General features: G+C 42.1%; 1 protein-coding gene across 16 annotated transcripts in view; it reads right to left on the bottom strand.

Moving 5' to 3' along the window:
• Nucleotides 1-1,023: 1,023 nt before the first annotated feature.
• MYCBP2 (MYC binding protein 2) overlaps nt 1,024-18,962 on the bottom strand; it is a 339,194-nt gene continuing 321,255 nt past the window's right edge. For 15 of the 16 annotated variants that reach the window (XM_077297204.1, XM_077297206.1, XM_077297212.1 and 12 more), the window contains 9 exons: nt 15,564-15,692; nt 15,069-15,201; nt 10,453-10,556; nt 10,166-10,354; nt 8,044-8,151; nt 7,625-7,834; nt 3,779-3,886; nt 2,926-3,091; nt 1,024-2,057 (listed from right to left, as the gene is read on the bottom strand). In XM_077297204.1, coding sequence (XP_077153319.1) covers nt 1,942-2,057; nt 2,926-3,091; nt 3,779-3,886; nt 7,625-7,834; nt 8,044-8,151; nt 10,166-10,354; nt 10,453-10,556; nt 15,069-15,201; nt 15,564-15,692 — 1,263 coding nt within the window. In that variant the 3' untranslated portion in view covers nt 1,024-1,941. Of the gene's footprint in view, nt 2,058-2,925; nt 3,092-3,778; nt 3,887-7,624; nt 7,835-7,926; nt 8,152-10,165; nt 10,355-10,452; nt 10,557-15,068; nt 15,202-15,563; nt 15,693-18,962 lie in introns of all 16 variants that reach the window. The other variant, XR_013223966.1, reaches the window with a different exon arrangement.

The raw sequence follows: 18,962 nt of genomic DNA, 5'->3' as shown, positions 1-18,962 counted from the left end.
CATGTTATAAAATAATAACTTATGATGTACAATAAAATTATATTGTGGCATAGTCTTAGCCAGAAAAATCTATGTAAATACTTTTATGCTCAAAAAGACATATTCTAGGAAATGTTTATTGGCTAACCAGAAGAATTCTGTTTGTAAGCTTTCCGAGCACAGAGGCTCCTTCTTCAGATAGTTTACAAATTAAATTACTGAGACAAAAACACAACTCCTAAAATCCGAGCACCAGACTTCTAAAACATCGCTCCCACCACTTCGCCATTCATAAATAAAAACCTTAAGGCTATGTGCCCACGTTGCAGAACAAACCGGACTCATTTCGCGGAAAATCCACTCGCATTTTTTCCCCGAAGCGTCCCAATACAATTATATAGCGGCAAAATCGCTGAAATTCAGCAAAATTAATGAACATGCTGTGTTTTTTTCCACGATCAGTTTTTTTTTGGTGGAAAAAAACGCAGCATGGGCACAACAATGCGGAATTCCATTGAAAATAATGGGATGCGTTTAGTAAGCGTTTTCACAGAGGAAAAAACGTGAAAAAAACGTAAAGTGTGCACATACCCTTATTGTATAACCTTGGCTTATCTTTATGAGGCATGTCCCCATCCACCATGCCCAAATTTCCTGTTGTAATATCTCAAGTGTTGTGCCCTATTCTCAGTAATTCTGGTTAGCCAATAATCTCATCACTCCTGAAATACTTTTATGCCTAAAAAAGACAAAAGTATGTACATCAAAATAATTACTTAATACTCCCGCCACCCCTGTGAAGCCACCACTGAGGTCACGGATGCAGCCAGAGACTGCCGAAATATCACTGGAGGCCAAGATAGAGATTGTCGGAGGACCTAGGAAATGTCGGGAAAAGCAGCGTAGGACTGGCAAGACAACCGTTACTCCTTTTTAACAAAAATGTAAAATGGGTCTGAAAACCCTTTTAATGCCAAGTGTAACATGAACAAAACCAAGTAAAAAATGAACATGAGAATTCATAAGGAAAAAAAATCAAATTCAGAAAAGCTTCACAAATATGATTTAAGTCTTTATTTTTCTTTTTAAAAGCCATTCCTTTTAAATAAGATCCTAAACATTCACCAGACTGTCACTGTATAAAAATGTACAGTGGCTTTATTAACATGTACATTCCATAAAGTTTACATCTGCAAAGATATGAGGCACACTCAGTATTGCACTTCATTAAAATTTCAGGCTCAAACATAACCCAGAAAGTTAAATGAAACTGCCTTTGTAATGTTGTAAATCTTAAACGGGACGAACATTGATATCTTTATGTACTATGTACAGCGTTTGTTACAACTTTATACCTTGTTATGTTATGTGCCCTCCACAGCAATGTCGCTTTCTTCTCTGTGGAACACAATGCAGAGCTCTCCAGCAACCAGAGAGTTGTATTAACAGTCTAGAAGATAAACATATATACTCCTTTTTCCACGAGATGCAGGTATACTTGTACAAGGCTATTGGAAAGTCAGTGCTCATTACTGTAACTTTTCTTCTGATCATACATATACTGTATACATATATTTATATATCCTCGGTATGGCGAGCCTTTTATATGCTGTGTATCCAAGCATTTTATACACATCTGGTGCCTTGTCGGTGGTGCTTTATGTAATGACCACATGCAAGCACCTCACAAGTAGCTATCATCAGTTTAAGTATAACAAAACATTGAGTTTGGTATGAAGAGTATGAACTCGTGAATACACAGTTGTATCTGGTGCCTCCTTCCTGGTTAACCTTGTTCGTAGACTCTTATGTGGTCCCATCCTGACCGGATGCTGTCGTCCAGAACCTGCCTGGAATGAAGGACTGCTACAGTCCATCTCAAAATTCACAACGCAAGGATTTAAAAAAAAAAAAAAAAAAATTATAATTAGAAACTGGAAAAGTAGTATGGGCTATTTTTCTTTAAAACGTGTGGGCATTTCTGCACACTCCACAGCCTAAGGCAAACTCTTCTCCGGTGGGGGGGTGGACCACATGAAGAGGGCACTCCGTCCCTTCAAGCTGTTTGCCTTTTGGACCTATAAAGGAAAAAAAAATACAAAAATGATAGTCATATAGCCAAAAAGGCAGCTTTACAATGCTTCAAAGTCAAAGATATAATCTATATTTGGTGTATCTATATCTTCATCCATCTCTCCCCCACTCTTCCTCCCTCTCGGCTCTCTTCCTCCTCCTCTCTCGGCTCTCATCCTCCTTCTCTCTAGGCTCTCTTCCTCCCTCTCCCTTGGCTCTCTTCCTACCTCTCTATTGGCCCTCTTCCTTCTCGGCTCTCTTCCTCCCTCTCGGCTCTCTTCCTTCTCTCCTTCTTGGCTCTCTTTCTCCCTCTTGCCTCTCTTCCTCCCTCTCTACTCTCTTCCTCTCTCTTGGCTCTCTTCCTTCTCTCCCTCTTGGCCCTCTTCCTCCCTCTCGTCTCTCTTCCTTCTCTCCTTCTTGGCTCTCTTTCTCCCTCTTGGCTCTCTTCCTCCCTCTCTACTCTCTTCCTCTCTCTTGGCTCTCTTCCTTCTCTCCCTCTTGGCTCTCTTCCTCTCTCTCTTAGCTCTCTTCCTCTCGGCTTTCTCTCTCTCTCTCATGTCCAGAAACATCTAACAACTCCATTAAAAAATAATGTATGATTAACAGAGGATCCCAAGCAGCTAAGTCATCTGCCTCAGATCACTCTGGTATTCAGCCACTACAATGATATTGGAGATGTACCCTTAAGGATAGGTCGTCATTATCAGATCAGTGTGTGTCTGACCCCTGGGATCTCCACAGATCAGCTGTTTTTATATCCAGCTGGTACCAATAAGTGTGATGGTGCGGTGGTATTCAGCTCTGTACACATTAACCATACGTTGGAAGAGATGTTGGAACACCTAACAGAAATACATGGGCAATTTTGCTTACCTGCAGGACAATGTGGAAGTTCTTCTTTAAGTATGCTGGTCATTCGCTGGAAGTCATCATGGCAAGCATTACAAAAATGTGTTGTTCCAAAACAGAAAAATACAGCCACTGAGCAGCAGTAACGACACTTGTACTCTAGGAAATCAGTACCGTGTTTCGGACACATCTGTCAAAAGGAAGTAGAAAAGCAGTTTTCACTACCATGTTACTAACTATGCAGATGGAAAGTGATCTGAAACTAATTGCAATTACTAAAAGGGTTATACAGCATTTGCAATGCGATGGCTTATCCCTAGGATACGTCACCTATATTATGCTCAATTCACACATCCAAGTGTCACGGTCCGAGAATGGCCTGCAATACACTGGCTGAGGGTCTCCTGCCCTGCCCTTGGAACGGGACACAGTGTGAATCTGTCCTTACATTGAAGGGAATCCAAATATTGCCATCTCCTATGAGAAGCTGTCTGAAGAAGTTGTGGCGAACACAAACACTACAGTCTCTTCAATGTTTATGGCGGGTTGGTTCGGACTTGCTGCACCGTTCTTCTTATATTGTAGGATTAGTGTAGTCTTATTGTGTCTAATGGAACAACACTGCAGTAACCTGAATCATTGCTATGAAAAGAACGGCAGAGACAAGCAGCAAGCTGATGGACACATTGAAGAGCCCCGTCATACAGCTCATCATCAAGCTAATATTGGGCTATAGTGGTAAGCCAATCGAAAGGTTCGATAACCTCTTTAAATCCATTCGTAGACTAAATGTTCTGCTTTCAAAGTTTCAAATGCAACCCTATGGTGTATTTGATTACAAACGTGACCCGACTGTTCACCAGGGATGACATCATACCTGAGCCCTGGACACATCGGAGCATGCTCCACATATCAGCTCTCTTGGATCATAGTCATCTCCTTGGCCAGCCTCTGCATCACAACGTGCTTCACCACCAAAATATGCCTTTAAAAAGAAAAAAGCAAATAAAAAAAAGTTAGTTCTGCATAAAGAAAATAAACAAAACTCCACACAACCAAATGATTACAGGGCCAAAGTAATATATAGAAAAATTTATAATTTATTAATTAAAAATGACCAAGTCAAACAACAAATCAATAAACAACATATAAAAGGGAAATATGCAAGCAGTAGAACATGCATTATGGAATGTTGTATATATCAGGACACACCGGGGGTATTGGAAAATAGATGAGGCAAGAGGAGCTGTAGCCTCATATACGGGCAGAATGAAATAACACAATATGAACCCCTAGGCAAATCAGCCAAGGGTTAACCACTATTGCTGCCCAGAGGTGCCTATTCTCAATGTCCTAGTGACTCACCGCAGCATATTGCTGACTTTAGGGTAACCGCCTCACTTAACATATCTTAGCCATAATTACCTATACACAGGCGATACTCGGCACCAAAATTCCCAATGTCCCGGTCCGTCCACCCCGACGCGCATTTCGGACCTCCTTCTTCACAGGGGGCCTGCTGTCCCATATCCGTGTCCACCTTATATATACACGCCGCAAAAGTGCCAGCCGGCCAGTGTGGCCGAGAACCGGAAGCCGCGGACCCGACCGGAAGTGACGCGCATATCTCCCCGGCAACCACAACGCCGAACGGCGTCACGTGACGGCAGGTCCCAAAGGACACCGCCCGTCACTAGGAGACGCCGAAAGCCGCCAGGAGGTGCAGCGCCCGGGAGACAAGCGCGTGCAGATACGGGAGCACAGCTTATCCCAGTCATGCAACCATAAATATGATTACTTAGTGCAGCCATATTAAACCCAATCTGTATTACCACATCAAACAAAATAATAATCACAAGTGCTAGAGGGGAAACAAAACAATACAAAGAAAAAAAGGGGAAAATGAAAAAAGACTGGATCCCAAATGGCACAAAGAATACAACATTAGGACATTATAACATCAGATCATATCCATTGATTTTCATAATATCTTTAATGAGGTCATCGTCTTCACTTGTCCATAGGATATCTCTGCGCCAGATCATCAGTCAAAATAAACATGTAAGGGTATAAGGAAGACACGCAGAAACTACAATAAAATGAATAAAAAAGAAATTATTAAAAACAAAACGCAGGGTAACAATTACAACAACCATAGGGCCAACAGTATCAATAAATAGACCAATAGATGATAGCAGAGGGTAGACTATCATAGGAATGGAGCGAAGCTAATGTTTTCATTCAGTCCAGATGGATGGACCGTGTTTAGGGTCCAAATCCATCTGGACTCTAATTGGGCCAAACGTGGAGGGATTTCGAAGCGTTTGGCCCAATTAGAGTCCAGATGGATTTGGACCCTAAACACGGTCCATCCATCTGGACTGAATGAAAACATTAGCTTCGCTCCATTCCTATGATAGTCTACCCTCTGCTATCATCTATTGGTCTATTTATTGATACTGTTGGCCCTATGGTTGTTGTAATTGTTACCCTGCGTTTTGTTTTTAATAATTTCTTTTTTATTCATTTTATTGTAGTTTCTGTGTGTCTTCCTTATACCCTTACATGTTTATTTTGACTGATGATCTGGCGCAGAGATATCCTATGGACAAGTGAAGACGATGACCTCATTAAAGATATTATGAAAATCAATGGATATGATCTGATGTTATAATGTCCTAATGTTGTATTCTTTGTGCCATTTGGGATCCAGTCTTTTTTCATTTTCCCCTTTTTTTCTTTGTATTGTTTTGTTTCCCCTCTAGCACTTGTGATTATTATTTTGTTTGATGTGGTAATACAGATTGGGTTTAATATGGCTGCACTAAGTAATCATATTTATGGTTGCATGACTGGGATAAGCTGTGCTCCCGTATCTGCACGCGCTTGTCTCCCGGGCGCTGCACCTCCTGGCGGCTTTCGGCGTCTCCTAGTGACGGGCGGTGTCCTTTGGGACCTGCCGTCACGTGACGCCGTCCGGCGTTGTGGTTGCCGGGGAGATATGCGCGTCGCTTCCGGTTCTCGGCCACACCGGCCGGCTGGCACTTTTGCGGCGTGTATATATAAGGTGGACACGGATATGGGACAGCAGGCCCCCTGTGAAGAAGGAGGTCTGAAACGCGCGTCGGGGCGGACGGACCGGGACATTGGGAATTTTGGCGCCGGGTATCGCCTGTGTATAGGTAATTATGGCTAAGATATGTTAAGTGAGGCGGTTACCCTTAAGTCAGCAATATGCTGCGGTGAGTCACTAGGACATTGAGAATAGGCACCTCTGGGCAGCAATAGTGGTTAACCCTTTGCTGATTTGCCTAGGGGTTCATATTGTGTTATTTCATTCTGCCCGTATATGAGGCTACAGCTCCTCTTGCCTCATCTATTTTCCAATACCCCCGGTGTGTCCTGATATATACAACATTCCATCATGCATGTTCTACTGCTTGCATATTTCCCTTTTATATGTTGTTTATTGATTTGTTGTTTGACTTTGATTGGTCATTTTTAATTAATAAATTATAAATTTTTCTATATATTACTTTGGCCCTGTAATCATTTGGTTGTGTGGAGTTTTGTATATTTATACTGATGATAGGGGCGGTAGTCTGTATCGCATACACAGGGACCCTTGAAATTGTGTATTGGGATCCACTGTGGTACTATGTGGCTCTGTTCATTAGGGATTGTGTATATAAAGAAAATAAAACAGTTTCTAGATAAATTACACTTATTAATCCCCCCCCAAGTGTGCACACTGAGGATTTGCCGGTTTCTGAGTGGGGAATGGTGGTGCTGTATGCGTTATGCATACTCCCGAGCAGAACATGTCTAGGGGGCGCAGCCTCGCTCCATACATTTGTACGGAGTGAATCCGCGCCTTTTCCAGTGACGAGGCCGTCTAGTGGGCACGGCCCCGCTCAATACAAGTGTATGGCGTGAGGCAGAGACCACTGGCCGGGAGTACTTTATAACACATACATACCTTCCGTTCCCAGCTCAGAAGCTGACAAATCCATTCAGTGCACTGTGTGCGTGCTGGGGGCATTCATAGTTATGTAGTTATTACCCAGGGACTGCAGACTTATTTTAATCAGCGATCTAGAGATACATATAATTTTTTTTCTTACCATGTCCAATTATACACACGTTTATTTACTGGGATATGGGCAGAAAATGGAGAAAAATCAATTATCTCGTATTCTAATTATTTTCCCAATACAGTAACCACTGAATCTGGCTATGCACAATAGACTCACAGTCCATCATTACAACTGAATCTGTGAATAAAGTTCCTTATTTTAGGTCTCGTGCATAACGGAATTATAATGATCCATTCAGGAGCTACAAATTTAGTGTTAGGAAGGGTTTCTTTCCTTTTAATATGTAATCTGAATCCTCGCCATTACCAATGATTTTTATATTAAGGAATGCTGGATATGACAGCCAGAGTCCAGCTACAGCCCTCATGCCTTAGATTGTTTCCTGCATCTGGAGGTCAACACTTCACCATATTTGCGTAAAGTAATTTAAATTGAAATTTCACTAAAGTTTGGAATATCTACTTTCTCTAAATGACCAATTGACTGTTGAGGTGAAAGCTTTAAGAACCATCATAAGGATTTTTTTAGGACTCCTATTAATTTGGCTAGTCATTAGTTAGTAAGTTAGTTACACAGTAAGTGATTAGACAGGCCCAAATAACTTCGGAATGTGTTTGCGGAATTACCTTTTTACATTTGTAGCAGACATAATAAGCATATCTGTTCATGGCATAACTGGCAGGGTCATTGTAATAACGGACTCCCGGTGTAGTGATTGCATCACTTTTGTGTAGTCCTTCATATTCCAACCTCATCAAAGCCTTCCTTCGGACATCTTCATAAAGGTCTCGGATCGGGTCTAGAAGATCTTTTAACACTGAATGATTTATTTTGTTCTACAAATAGATAGGGAGATTAATTACTTCCCACATTGACATCAGGTCTCTCAGTACATAATGAAAAGCTAATAAATAAGAATAATATGTACAGGGTTTACAGATTAGAAGAGCAATCAGTCACATCATTCTTCTGAGATTTTCATTGATGTCCTGTTGGCACAAACAGAAGTGAAACTGTGTACTAGAATTCCATCCAAATTAAATACCTTGCAAATAGGACAGGACATAAAACCAAATGTTATCCGTGGCCCCAGCCATCTGTTTTCTAGGACACGTCGGCAACATTGCAAGTGGAACACATGGCTGCAGTCCAGCTGAAAAACAAAATAGAATGACCATATTAGGCTACTTTCACACTAGCGTCGTGCACTGCACGTCGCTATGCGTCGTTTTGTAGAAAAAACGCATCCTGCAAAAGTGCTTGCAGGATGCGTTTTTTCTCCATTGACTTGCATTAGCGACGCATTGCCACACGTCGCAACCGTCGTGCGACAGTTGCGTGGTGTTGCGTCGGACCGTCGCCACCAAAAAACGTTGCATGTAACGTTTTTTGGTGCGTCGTGTCCAGCATTTCCGACCGCGCATGCGTGGCCGGAACTCCGCCCCCACCTCCCCACACCTCACAATGGGGCAGTGGATGCGTTGAAAAACAGCATCCGCTGCCCCCGTTGTGCGGCGCATTCACTGCTAGCGTCGGTACGTCGCAACGACGCAATTAGTCGTGCGACGCTAGTGTGAAAGTAGCCTTATCTGGAGGAAAACAGTTCTGAGCAGTAAATAAAAGCGATATTTCTGCATTTCCTCTGAACTACCGTAGCTTAGGCCTCTTTCACACTTCCGTCTTTTCAGATCCGTAAATGTGGCCGCAGGATCCATTTTTTTTCCCATAGACTTGTATTAGCGACAGAAGGCCACACGTCGCATCCGTCGTGTTTTGGCGGACAGTCGTCTGGAAAAAACGTTCAATGTAATGTTTGTCTGCGTTGGGAAAACGTGTCATGACGGATCCTGCGGCATACGTCGTTGACTAGAATGGAAGCCTATGGACGCAGGATCCGTTGCTGACCATCACACACTGGAATCCAGCGAACTTTGGGGTGGATTTGAGGTCGATCTCTCTCTCTCTCCCCCCCCCCCCCCCATTTATTTTCCCGGAATTTGTGGACGACGCATCAGTCATTACACTGGATGCGTCGCACACGTTTTTCACTATTTTCATGACGTCCGTCGATCCGTCATTTTGCTGCACTACGACGGACATAAAAAAAAACGAAAGTGTGAAAGAGGCCTTAGTTCACTACCGAAGAAGGCACCCGTAGAGGAAAGTGCACAAAAAATGTACATATAATTATATAATTATATATATATATATATATATATATATATATATATATATATATATATATATATATATACATCTCTCGATCTATATATATTTACATGTTGGCCAATAAGGGTTGGTCATCTATGGTATGGCTACTACCACCAGCTGTGAATGGATTTTGTACCAGTAAGCTTGCAGTTCAGTTCCATCCTATGGCTCTATCTGACACTAAAATGTATAATGTCCAGTTTCAAATTACTGTATTTTGCGGATTATAAGAGGCACCAGATAATAAGATGCACCCCAAAGTTTGAGGAGAAAAATCGGAAAAAATACTTTTTTTTAATAAAATGGTGGTGCTTACTGGGGGTGCTGGCTGCGGTGAAGCGGAGTCATCGCTCTAGGAGGCAAGAGTGCAGCGTTGCTGCAGGCTGGGATGAGAGGGTGTTTGGATGTGCGGTGTGCCGCTACGGTTGTTTGGTGCTGCGGGGGCTCTACCGACATCTTGTGAAAGCCTGAGCCCCCTGCAGTGACATGGTTTCCTATGCGGTGGACAGGACTCCGGGAAAATGGCTGCCGGCTGAGGGCGGCGCATGCACAAATGGAGATCTCAGCACTCATTGCAGTCGGCGCTAATAGCAAGTGAGCATTTCTGCTACATAGAGCAGGTCTTCAGCCCTACTCTATGTCGTACAAGCAATCAGATGATTGCAGCTTCTTGTCTCCCATGAAGACTCTTGAAGCCAGTATAAAGTGAAAAAAAAGTTTTTAAAAATATGAAAAAAATAAAAATATAAAAAGTTCCAATCACCCCCCATTTGCAATAAAATATATATTTTTTTTAAATACACATTTGGTTTTGCCGTGTTCAGAATCACCCAGTCAAGCTATAAAAAGAATTAATCCGATCGGTAAATGGCGTAGAGGAAAAAAAAAAAGTAAAAATGCTAGAATTGCGTTTTTTTGGGACGCCGCAACTAAGATTGAAACAAAACACAACCAACCTGAATGGCAGGAGCTGCAGAAAGTGCTTCCGTAAAGCAGACCATGCACATGTCATCTGCGTCCTGTTTCAGACTTGTTGCACTTTTATCACACCCGTGTAGGCAGGGTAAACAGTGGTCCTCATTCTTCACACCGCCACAAGGATGCCCACATGGGTGAGTCTTGCCACAGGCTGACTTTGCATACTCCTGAGAACAGGAAACACACACAATTATATGGCACTGCATTACTACTATTGGGCTGGAAATCAACTGTGTATAAAGCTCAATGGGATCGTTTCACCAACCTGACAATCTGCATCAGAGCATACGCTCCCCACAGCTGACAGCTCCGTACCATTTCTGGAACCACAAAATCGGCATGTTTCAGAGCTGCTGCTAGCGGGCTTTCCTAGAAAGACAAACCCAGCATTTACACATATGGCATTACAGCAGGTTATACCACACCACAGATCACCATACAGAAAGATGCAACTGAACACTTCGAGTGCTTCGGATTTCCTGGAGCACCCAAAAGCATTCATTCTTCTGGGTACACTTGTACACAGTTTTTGAAGGATCTCCGTAGCGAGGTTGTTCCAAGTATCTTGGAAAACTAACCACAGATCTGTGGCTGTAAACTTGTGCAAATCCTTCCATCTCTTCATGTAATCCCAGATAGATTTGATGATTTTGAAATCACGGTTCTCTCAATTTGTGTCATGAGGAGCGCACCGCTCCCAACCCCCAGCTTTCTGCTTAAAGCAACACCCAGTCATTTTTTATTTCACCACTGAATAGGTAACAGTAAGGAAGGTCCTGTGCACATGTTGCAGCTCTGTCGGTTTTTTTCTCTGTGCATGTCTCTCACAAACAGAAGGCTGGAGTGGTGAATGAAGTTGAAGATGGCGACATCAATCCAATAGGTAATCCAGCTCAGGCAGTCCGTTAAAAGCTTTCAAATTTTAATAGGAAAATTCTTTAAAATACCGTAAGTAATCCATTCAGCATAAAAGTCACAAGCCCCTAATGTAGGCAGACGCGGTTCAAACCTAGTGGTTCTTATCCCCTTAACGACCACTGATACGCCTTTTAACAGCGGCAATAAAGGGTACTTATGCCTCAGTGAAGCTTTTTAACGACGCTGAGAAATAAGTGTATAGCATCCCCAGGGTCGGAATTTCTCCAGGGTCTCGGCTATAAGGGGTAGATGAGACTCCAGAGAACATGATTCGGGTTGGTTTTTACCGACCCCGGTGTTGCAATCGCCATTATTAACGGAATAATGGTGACCGCAAAAAAAAAAGTCAGATTTCCCATTTAATTTCTCTCTCCTCTGATGTGACTGCACATCAGAGAAATTGGGTCCCCCCCATAGACTACCTCCGTAGTCTCTACAACCCCCCGTGAAGTCCCCCGGGCCGCCAGCGTCTTCTTCCGGGAGAAAATAGTGGGCGCATGAGCAGGGCGCCTGCTGAGATCTGCCGGCCGGCCACAATATGAAATTTTTCCTATAGGTTCATTTTGATCACTGTGATAGGGTCTATCACAGTGATCAAAATAAAAAAAATAGTAAATCAAACCCCACTTTATCACCCCCTTAGTTACCGTATATACTCGAGTATAAGCCGAGATTTTCAGCCCACTTTTTTGGGCTGAAAGTGACCCCCTGTGCTTATACTCGAGTCAGTGTCGGTGTGGGGTCGGCGGGTGAGGGGGAGCGGCGGCTGTGATATACTTACCTGCTCCTGGCGCGGTCCCTGCATGTCCCATGGTCTCCGGGCAGGGCTTCCTGTGTTCAGCGGTCACGTTGTACCGCTCATTAAAGTAATGAATATGCACGCATATTCATTACTCTGAGCGGTACGTGACCGCTGAACACAGGAAGATGCCACCGGCTCCCGGAGACCATCTGACAGTGAGACGCTGCCAGGGACCGCGCCGGGAGCAGGTGAGTATATCAGGGGAGGGGGAGCATTGCGCGATAGTCACCTTCCTCGTTCCATCGCTGCGCGCTGCTCTGTCTTCCGTCCTCTGGCTGTGACTGTACAGGTCAGAGGGCGCGATGACGCGATTAGTGTGCGTACTGCCCTCTGCCTGAACAGTCAGTGCCGAGGATGGAAGACAGAGCAGCGCGCAGCGATGGAATGTGGAAGGTGACTATCGCAAGTGCCGGGGGCCTGAGCGAAGAGAGGTGAGTATGTGATTTTTTTTTTAATTTTAATCGCAGCAACAGCAAATGGGGCAAATGTATGGAGCATCTTATGGGGCATATATGAGGAGCATCTTATGGGGCATAATGTGTGGAGCATCTCATGGGGCTCCTAATGTGTGGAGTATCTCATGGGGCCACAATGTATGGAGCATCGTATGGGGTGTAATGTGTGGAGCATCTCATGGGGCCACAATGTATGGCGCATCGTATGGGGTGTAATGTGTGGAGCATCTCATGGGGCCACAATGTATGGAGCATCGTATGGGGCATGTGTGAAGCATCTCATGGGGCCACAATGTATGGAGCATCGTATGGGGCCATAATGTGTGGAGCATCTCATGGGGCCATAATGTGTGGAGCATCTCATGGGGCCATAATGTGTGGAGCATCTCATGGGGCCATAATGTGTGGAGCATCTCATGGGGCCATAATGTGTGGAGCATCTCATGGGGCCCCTAATGTGTGGAGCATCTCATGGGGCCATCAACCTTTATGCAGCATTGTATGGGGCAAATGTTTCTATGGAGCATCTTATGGGGCCATTAATAACCTTTATGCAGCATTATATGGGGTATATTTTAATATGGAGCATCTTATGGGGCCCATCATGAACTGTATGGAGCATTATATGGGGCTCCTGATTCAATATGGATATTCAAAAACACAACCTACTGATGTCTCAATTAATATTACTTTTATTGGTATCTATTTTTATTTTTGACATTAACCGGTAGCTGCTGCATTTCCCACCCTAGGCTTAGACTCAAGTCAATAAGTTTTCCCAGTTTTCTGTGGCAAAATTAGGAGGGTCGGCTTATACTCGGGTCGGCTTATACTCGAGTATAGGTAGGTAAAAATAATAAATTAAAAAATATTTTCTTATTTCCATTCTTCCATTAGGTTTAGAGTTGGGCTAAAGTTAGGGTTGGGATTAGGGTTAGGGCTGGGTTAGGGCTAGGTTTATGGTTAGGGTTATAGTTGGGATTAGGGGTATGCTGGGGTTAAGGTTGTGGCTAGGGTTATGGTTGGCATTAGGGTTAGGGGTGTGTTGGGGTTAGGGTTGGAGTTAGAATTGGGGGGGTTTCCACTGTACATCAGGGGGTCTCCAAACGGGACATGGCACCACTGTTGATTCCAGCCAATTTTGCGTTAAAGTCAAACGGTGCTCCCTCCATTCTGAGCCCTGCCATGAGCCCAAACAGTGGCTTTCCCCCACATATGGGGTATTGGCGAAATCAGGAAAAATTGCACAACTTTTGTGGTCCATTTTCTCCTGATACCCTTGTGGAAAAAAATAAATAACCAGTTTTAAGCTAATTTTTTGTGAAAAAAGTAAAATGTTAATTTATTTCCTTCCACATTGCTTTAGTTCTCGTTAAGCACCTGAAGGGTTAATAAACTTCTTGAATGTGGATTTGCGCACCTTGAGGGGTGCATTTTTTAGAATGGTATCACTTTCGGGTATTTTCTGTTATATTGACCCCCCCCCCCCCCAAACCCACTTCAAATGTGAGGTGGTCCCTAAAAAAAAAAAAAAAAAAAAGTTTGGTAAATTTTGTTGGAAAAATGAGAAATCGCTGGTCAACTTTTAACCCTTATAACGTCCTAACAAAAAAAAATTATGTTTCCAAAATTGTGCTGATGTAAAGTAGACATGTGGCAAATGTTATTTATTAAATTTTTTGTGTGACACTACTCTCTGATTTAAGGGTCCAAAAATAAAAATTTAGAAAATTGCTAAATTTGATAAATTTCCATTTTTTTCATAAATAAAGGCAAGTTATATTGCATAAATTTTAGCACTAACATGAAGTACAATATGTCATGAAAAAACAATCTCAGAATCAGTGGCATACGTTGAAGTGTTCTAGAGCTATAACCTCAAAGTGACACTGGTCAGAAATGTAAAAATTGGCTCTGTCACTAAGGGGTTAATCCTTGGTATGCAGGGATTAAGAACCGCTAGGTTCGAATCGCGTCTGCCCATAGAATTCTACCCACATTGGGCGCTTGTGACTTTTATGTTGAATGAATTACTTATTTTAAAGAATTTTCTGAATAAAACTTGACAGCTTTTAACAGACTGCCTGAGCTGCATTACCTATTGGAGTGATTGCTTTATGGGTGAGCTGACTTTTCTTGCTTCTTCATACCTAACTTGTGGTGGAATAAAACAAACACTGAAGTGGTATCAGGGAAACTATCTGTTCACTATTAAATTAAAAAACCCTCCACTCTGGGGGATGGAGAGGATTTTTAGTAAGGACTAAAATGCAATGTTCCTTGTTTTTACAAGCACTTTGCAATTTTATCCATTTATGAACTTAAGACAACCCTTTAAAAGATGGAAGTCAGCAGACAACCCTGATAAGGTACATCAAATACAATATGCACACAAAGTAACCTGTGCTGCACTACTAAGTCTGAGTGCTTCTTTAACATTACAAAAACCACTGAACATGTTAGGGTAGGCTTTAAATTAGTCTTATGCACTGTAATGTCTGGATTTATCATGATACATGTGTTATCTGCCTCTGTATTATGTTGTAATTACTATATCATAGCCATAGGTAACAGCCAGCACTCAGGAGTCTAGCGCTGCATGTACAGTAAGAAATCGTGGAGATTTAGGAGTATGTATGTTAGTTTTAGGTCTAGAGAATGATTTCATAATAGAAAACATTTATTTATTTTTAACTTGAATCCTACCTGTTTGCTCTCTGAATTCAACCATTGCCTTCATAGTTTTGGAATCGGCGAGCGCCATCAGCCAGAACAACTTGGTTCTTCCACAGCCCTCATGGAGATCCACTTTGATTGCTTCTTCTTCCTCTTTGAATACCTGCCCAAAACAGAGGGTGATGGCTACCTGATCTATCCAGAAATGTTCACTAGTGGCTACCACTTCATGCCATGTAACTACTAAAAAATAAAAAACTGGTCTTATTGCCCAACAAGAAATGAGAAGGAGGAGCCCCCCAGCGTCTTCCCTCCCAGCTCCAATTACTGACGGCACTAGGGACACACAGCAGCCAGCCGTGATCACCGCCGTTAGGGGTCGGGAGCGCACTTCCTCTCGTTAAACCACTAGACTAAAATTACGTTTTTACTAGCCAACGGCTACCCTATGCTGCTGTTACATAAGGCAATACAATCTGATGACCGTTCTGCTTTAGATAATGCCGCACCTGTGGTTTACTTTACCTGTCTTTGATGGGATTTTGTTCGTCGATGTAGGTGGAGAAAGCGATCACAGTCCGTGCACAGATTTCCACAAGTATTGCACAAAATGATTGCTGCAGTTTCTCCATCATCATGATTATCACACATTGGCTGCAAGAAACAAGATAACACACAATACATGAACATCATAGTATATACAGCTGGAAAGCTTTAAAGTGGGACTTCACCAGGCATATAATGTCTGCATCATCAAAGAACAGATAAAACCATTCATTATAGCTGGAACAGAGGTAGAGACCCCAGAGTTGGAGTCTATTTGTGCCATAAACATGATTTCGCTACTGAAGTCTGCAGTTATTGACAACTTGATGTTCCGCAGCTCTTCCCGAGAACATTATATAAGCATCCCAATGGTAGCATCTACAGACACAGACATTATCTACATTGTTACATCAAAGGATCCTTGATAAATGGAAACTGAAGATGATAATTTAGAAAATATAAAGAAAAAACAAACAAACAAACAACTTTCATAAAAATAATGCTGGCCGATTATTCTAAACAAGAGGCCTGTAATTAAAGGGAATCTGTCACCAGGTTTTTGCTCTTATTTGACAGAAGCATAACACCAACTTAGTATCACTTAGTTTACGGAGTGCAGCAGTTGTGACAGTTTTTAAATGTAGCAGAGCTGAGAAAGCTGACCCCCGATGTACATCGTCTATAGACAGTAAGCTGCCCATCACAGGAGGAGGCATGGTCAGACTAGGTCTCACAGGCTGCCAGGGTGGATAAAAATCAATGTTTTTTTAAAAAAAAATCTGATTTTTTTGATTTAAATCGGATTTTTTTGATTTAAATCGGATTTTTTTGATTTAAATCGGATTTTTTTGAATAAACTGCTTTTTGAGGAAAATATTTTACCATCCAAAGGTTCTTCCATCATGAGATAAAGCTGAGTTGTTTAACTCAGTAGAATAAAGGCTGTATATGTGTAACATTCACAATGCCATGCTCTTCCAGAGGTTTCTGTAGGATTAGTGGGCAGTTTCTCTCCTATATTATCACAGACGCTCGCTTTACTTACGCAGTTCTCAAAACTGAATTTGACTCCGCAGAGGTCCCAGCCTCTTCTTCACGGCAAAAATGTTACAACATGAACAGAGTTGAGAAAAAGACCTTAATCCTATTGTTCTACAAACCTATGAATACAGAATCAACCCCTTCAGTGCCAAGTCCAAGAAGTTAGACAATATGTTTCTGATTGTTTGGAGTGGAATAGATCTGCACAACACAAGAAGAATGTGAATCTAAGTGTGAGGAGGAGGAAGGGCAAGCAGACAAGAAAATGAAAGTGAAACTTTGAGCACAATACTGCAGCATAGCCACAGACAAGTCTGAATCTGTTTGTGTGTACGATCTGAGGTTTATTACATTCTTTCCTTATAATGGCAGCAGGCCGTAAAAGACACCCAGTTCGGGAATATTTTAATGAAGCTCCTTCGCCTATCGGTAAGGCAGGCATGCGTGCAAAATGTAAACGATGCAACAAAGAGATGCAAGGCCTGGTGGCGCGAATGAGGCAACATCATGAGAAGTGCGGTGATGAAGATGACCAAAGAAACACTTCTGAACAGGCAGGATCTTCAGGTTGGTAAACATTTTTATTGAATCCTATTTCTAAAGACTGAACTGTCATGTGTGAGAAAAATTATATTTCTTATTATTACTGCATGTTACTGTCATTTGGTACAGTTATGAAGACAAACAAATATTCCTTTTGGGGCAGGGGCAGTGATGTGTTGTGTACAATAAGCAGAAATTGTATAAACAATAAAATAACAGCATTGACTTTTTTTGTTTAGGGGAATTCATGGATTCTGGAAACTATCCATCTCCAAGATCACCATCATCCTGTTCTACAGTTTCAGAGTTATCCATCCAGGATAGTGCTTCATTAGCAGCAGCATCATCATCAGACACCCACAGCCACATATCACCATCACCCAAAAGGAAGAAAAAACCTTTACCTCCTGGAACCACCATAGATAGGTTTGTGATAAGAACTAGCAGATTAGAAAAAGAGTTGATTGATGAAAAAATTGCCCAGTTTATTTATGCAACGAACTCTTCTTTCCGTCTGACTGAGAACCCACATTTCATTAATATGGTTCAGTCACTGAGACCAAGATACAGTCCACCCAGCAGAGCTGATGTTGCAGGGAAACTGCTGGATCAAGTGTATGACAGAGAAATGGAGCAATGTGCAACAGCTCTGGAGGGTAAAATTGTTAACCTAAGTATTGATGGGTGGAGTAATGTCCACAATGATCCTATTGTATGTGCTTGTATAACAACAGAAGAAGGTAAAGTCTTCCTTGCACAAACAACTGATACGTCAGGAAATGCACACACAGCAGAATACTTACAAGAAGTGGCAGTAAAAGCTATAACGACATGTGAACAAAAATTCAAATGTCTAGTACGCAGTTTGGTCACCGACAATGCTGCAAACGTATCCAAGATGAGAAGAGATTTAGAAGAGCAGGGGGGGAATACAAAGCTGTTAATAACATATGGTTGCAGTGCTCATTTGCTGCACCTCTTAGCCAAAGACTTAAGTGTTCCAGAAATAAAGGCTAATGTTGTTGAAATTGCTAAATACTTCCGTAATAATCATTTTGCTGCAGCAGCTCTGAAAAGGATGGGTGGAACCAAGCTAACGCTCCCACAAGATGTTAGATGGAACTCTGTGGTGGACTGTTTTGAGCAGTATATAAAAAACTGGCCTATTCTGATGACACTTTGTGAAGAAAATCGAGATAAAATAGATGTCACTGTTACGGCCAAAATGCTCAACATTGGGCTTAAGAGAAATGTTGAACATATGCTGAGCTTCCTGAAACCCATCTCTCAAGCTTTAAACAAAATACAGAAAAATAGCTGTTTTATTGCGGATGCTGTTGAAATTTGGAAGGAACTGAGTGAACACTTAAAAACAGAACTACACATGGACAGAATTAAATTACAAGCAGTAAACAAACGAATGGGACAAGCACTGACTCCAGCTCATTTTTTGGCAAATATTGTCAATATCCAATATCAGGGTCAAAACCTAAGTGCTGAGGAAGAGGAGTTAGCTATGACATGGGTATCCAGCAATCATCCATCTTTAATGCCAACTATAATAAACTTCAGAGCTAAGGGGGAACCATTCAAGAAATATATGTTTGCTGAAGATTTTTTAAGGAAGGTCACACCAGAAAACTGGTGGAAGTCACTTAAGCGCTTGGATTTAGAGACTGTTCAAGTAATGATTTCACTTTTAACAGCAGTAGCTTCTTCTGCAGGCGTTGAAAGAATATTCTCTTCCTTTGGACTCATTCATTCTAAATTGAGAAATCGGTTGGGACCCAATAA

The sequence above is a fragment of the Ranitomeya variabilis genome, chromosome 3 (assembly GCF_051348905.1).
Source record: "Ranitomeya variabilis isolate aRanVar5 chromosome 3, aRanVar5.hap1, whole genome shotgun sequence".
NCBI lineage: Eukaryota > Metazoa > Chordata > Amphibia > Anura > Dendrobatidae > Ranitomeya > Ranitomeya variabilis.
Note: the sequence above shows the minus strand (reverse complement) of the source record. Positions and strands in the feature narration are given on the sequence as shown.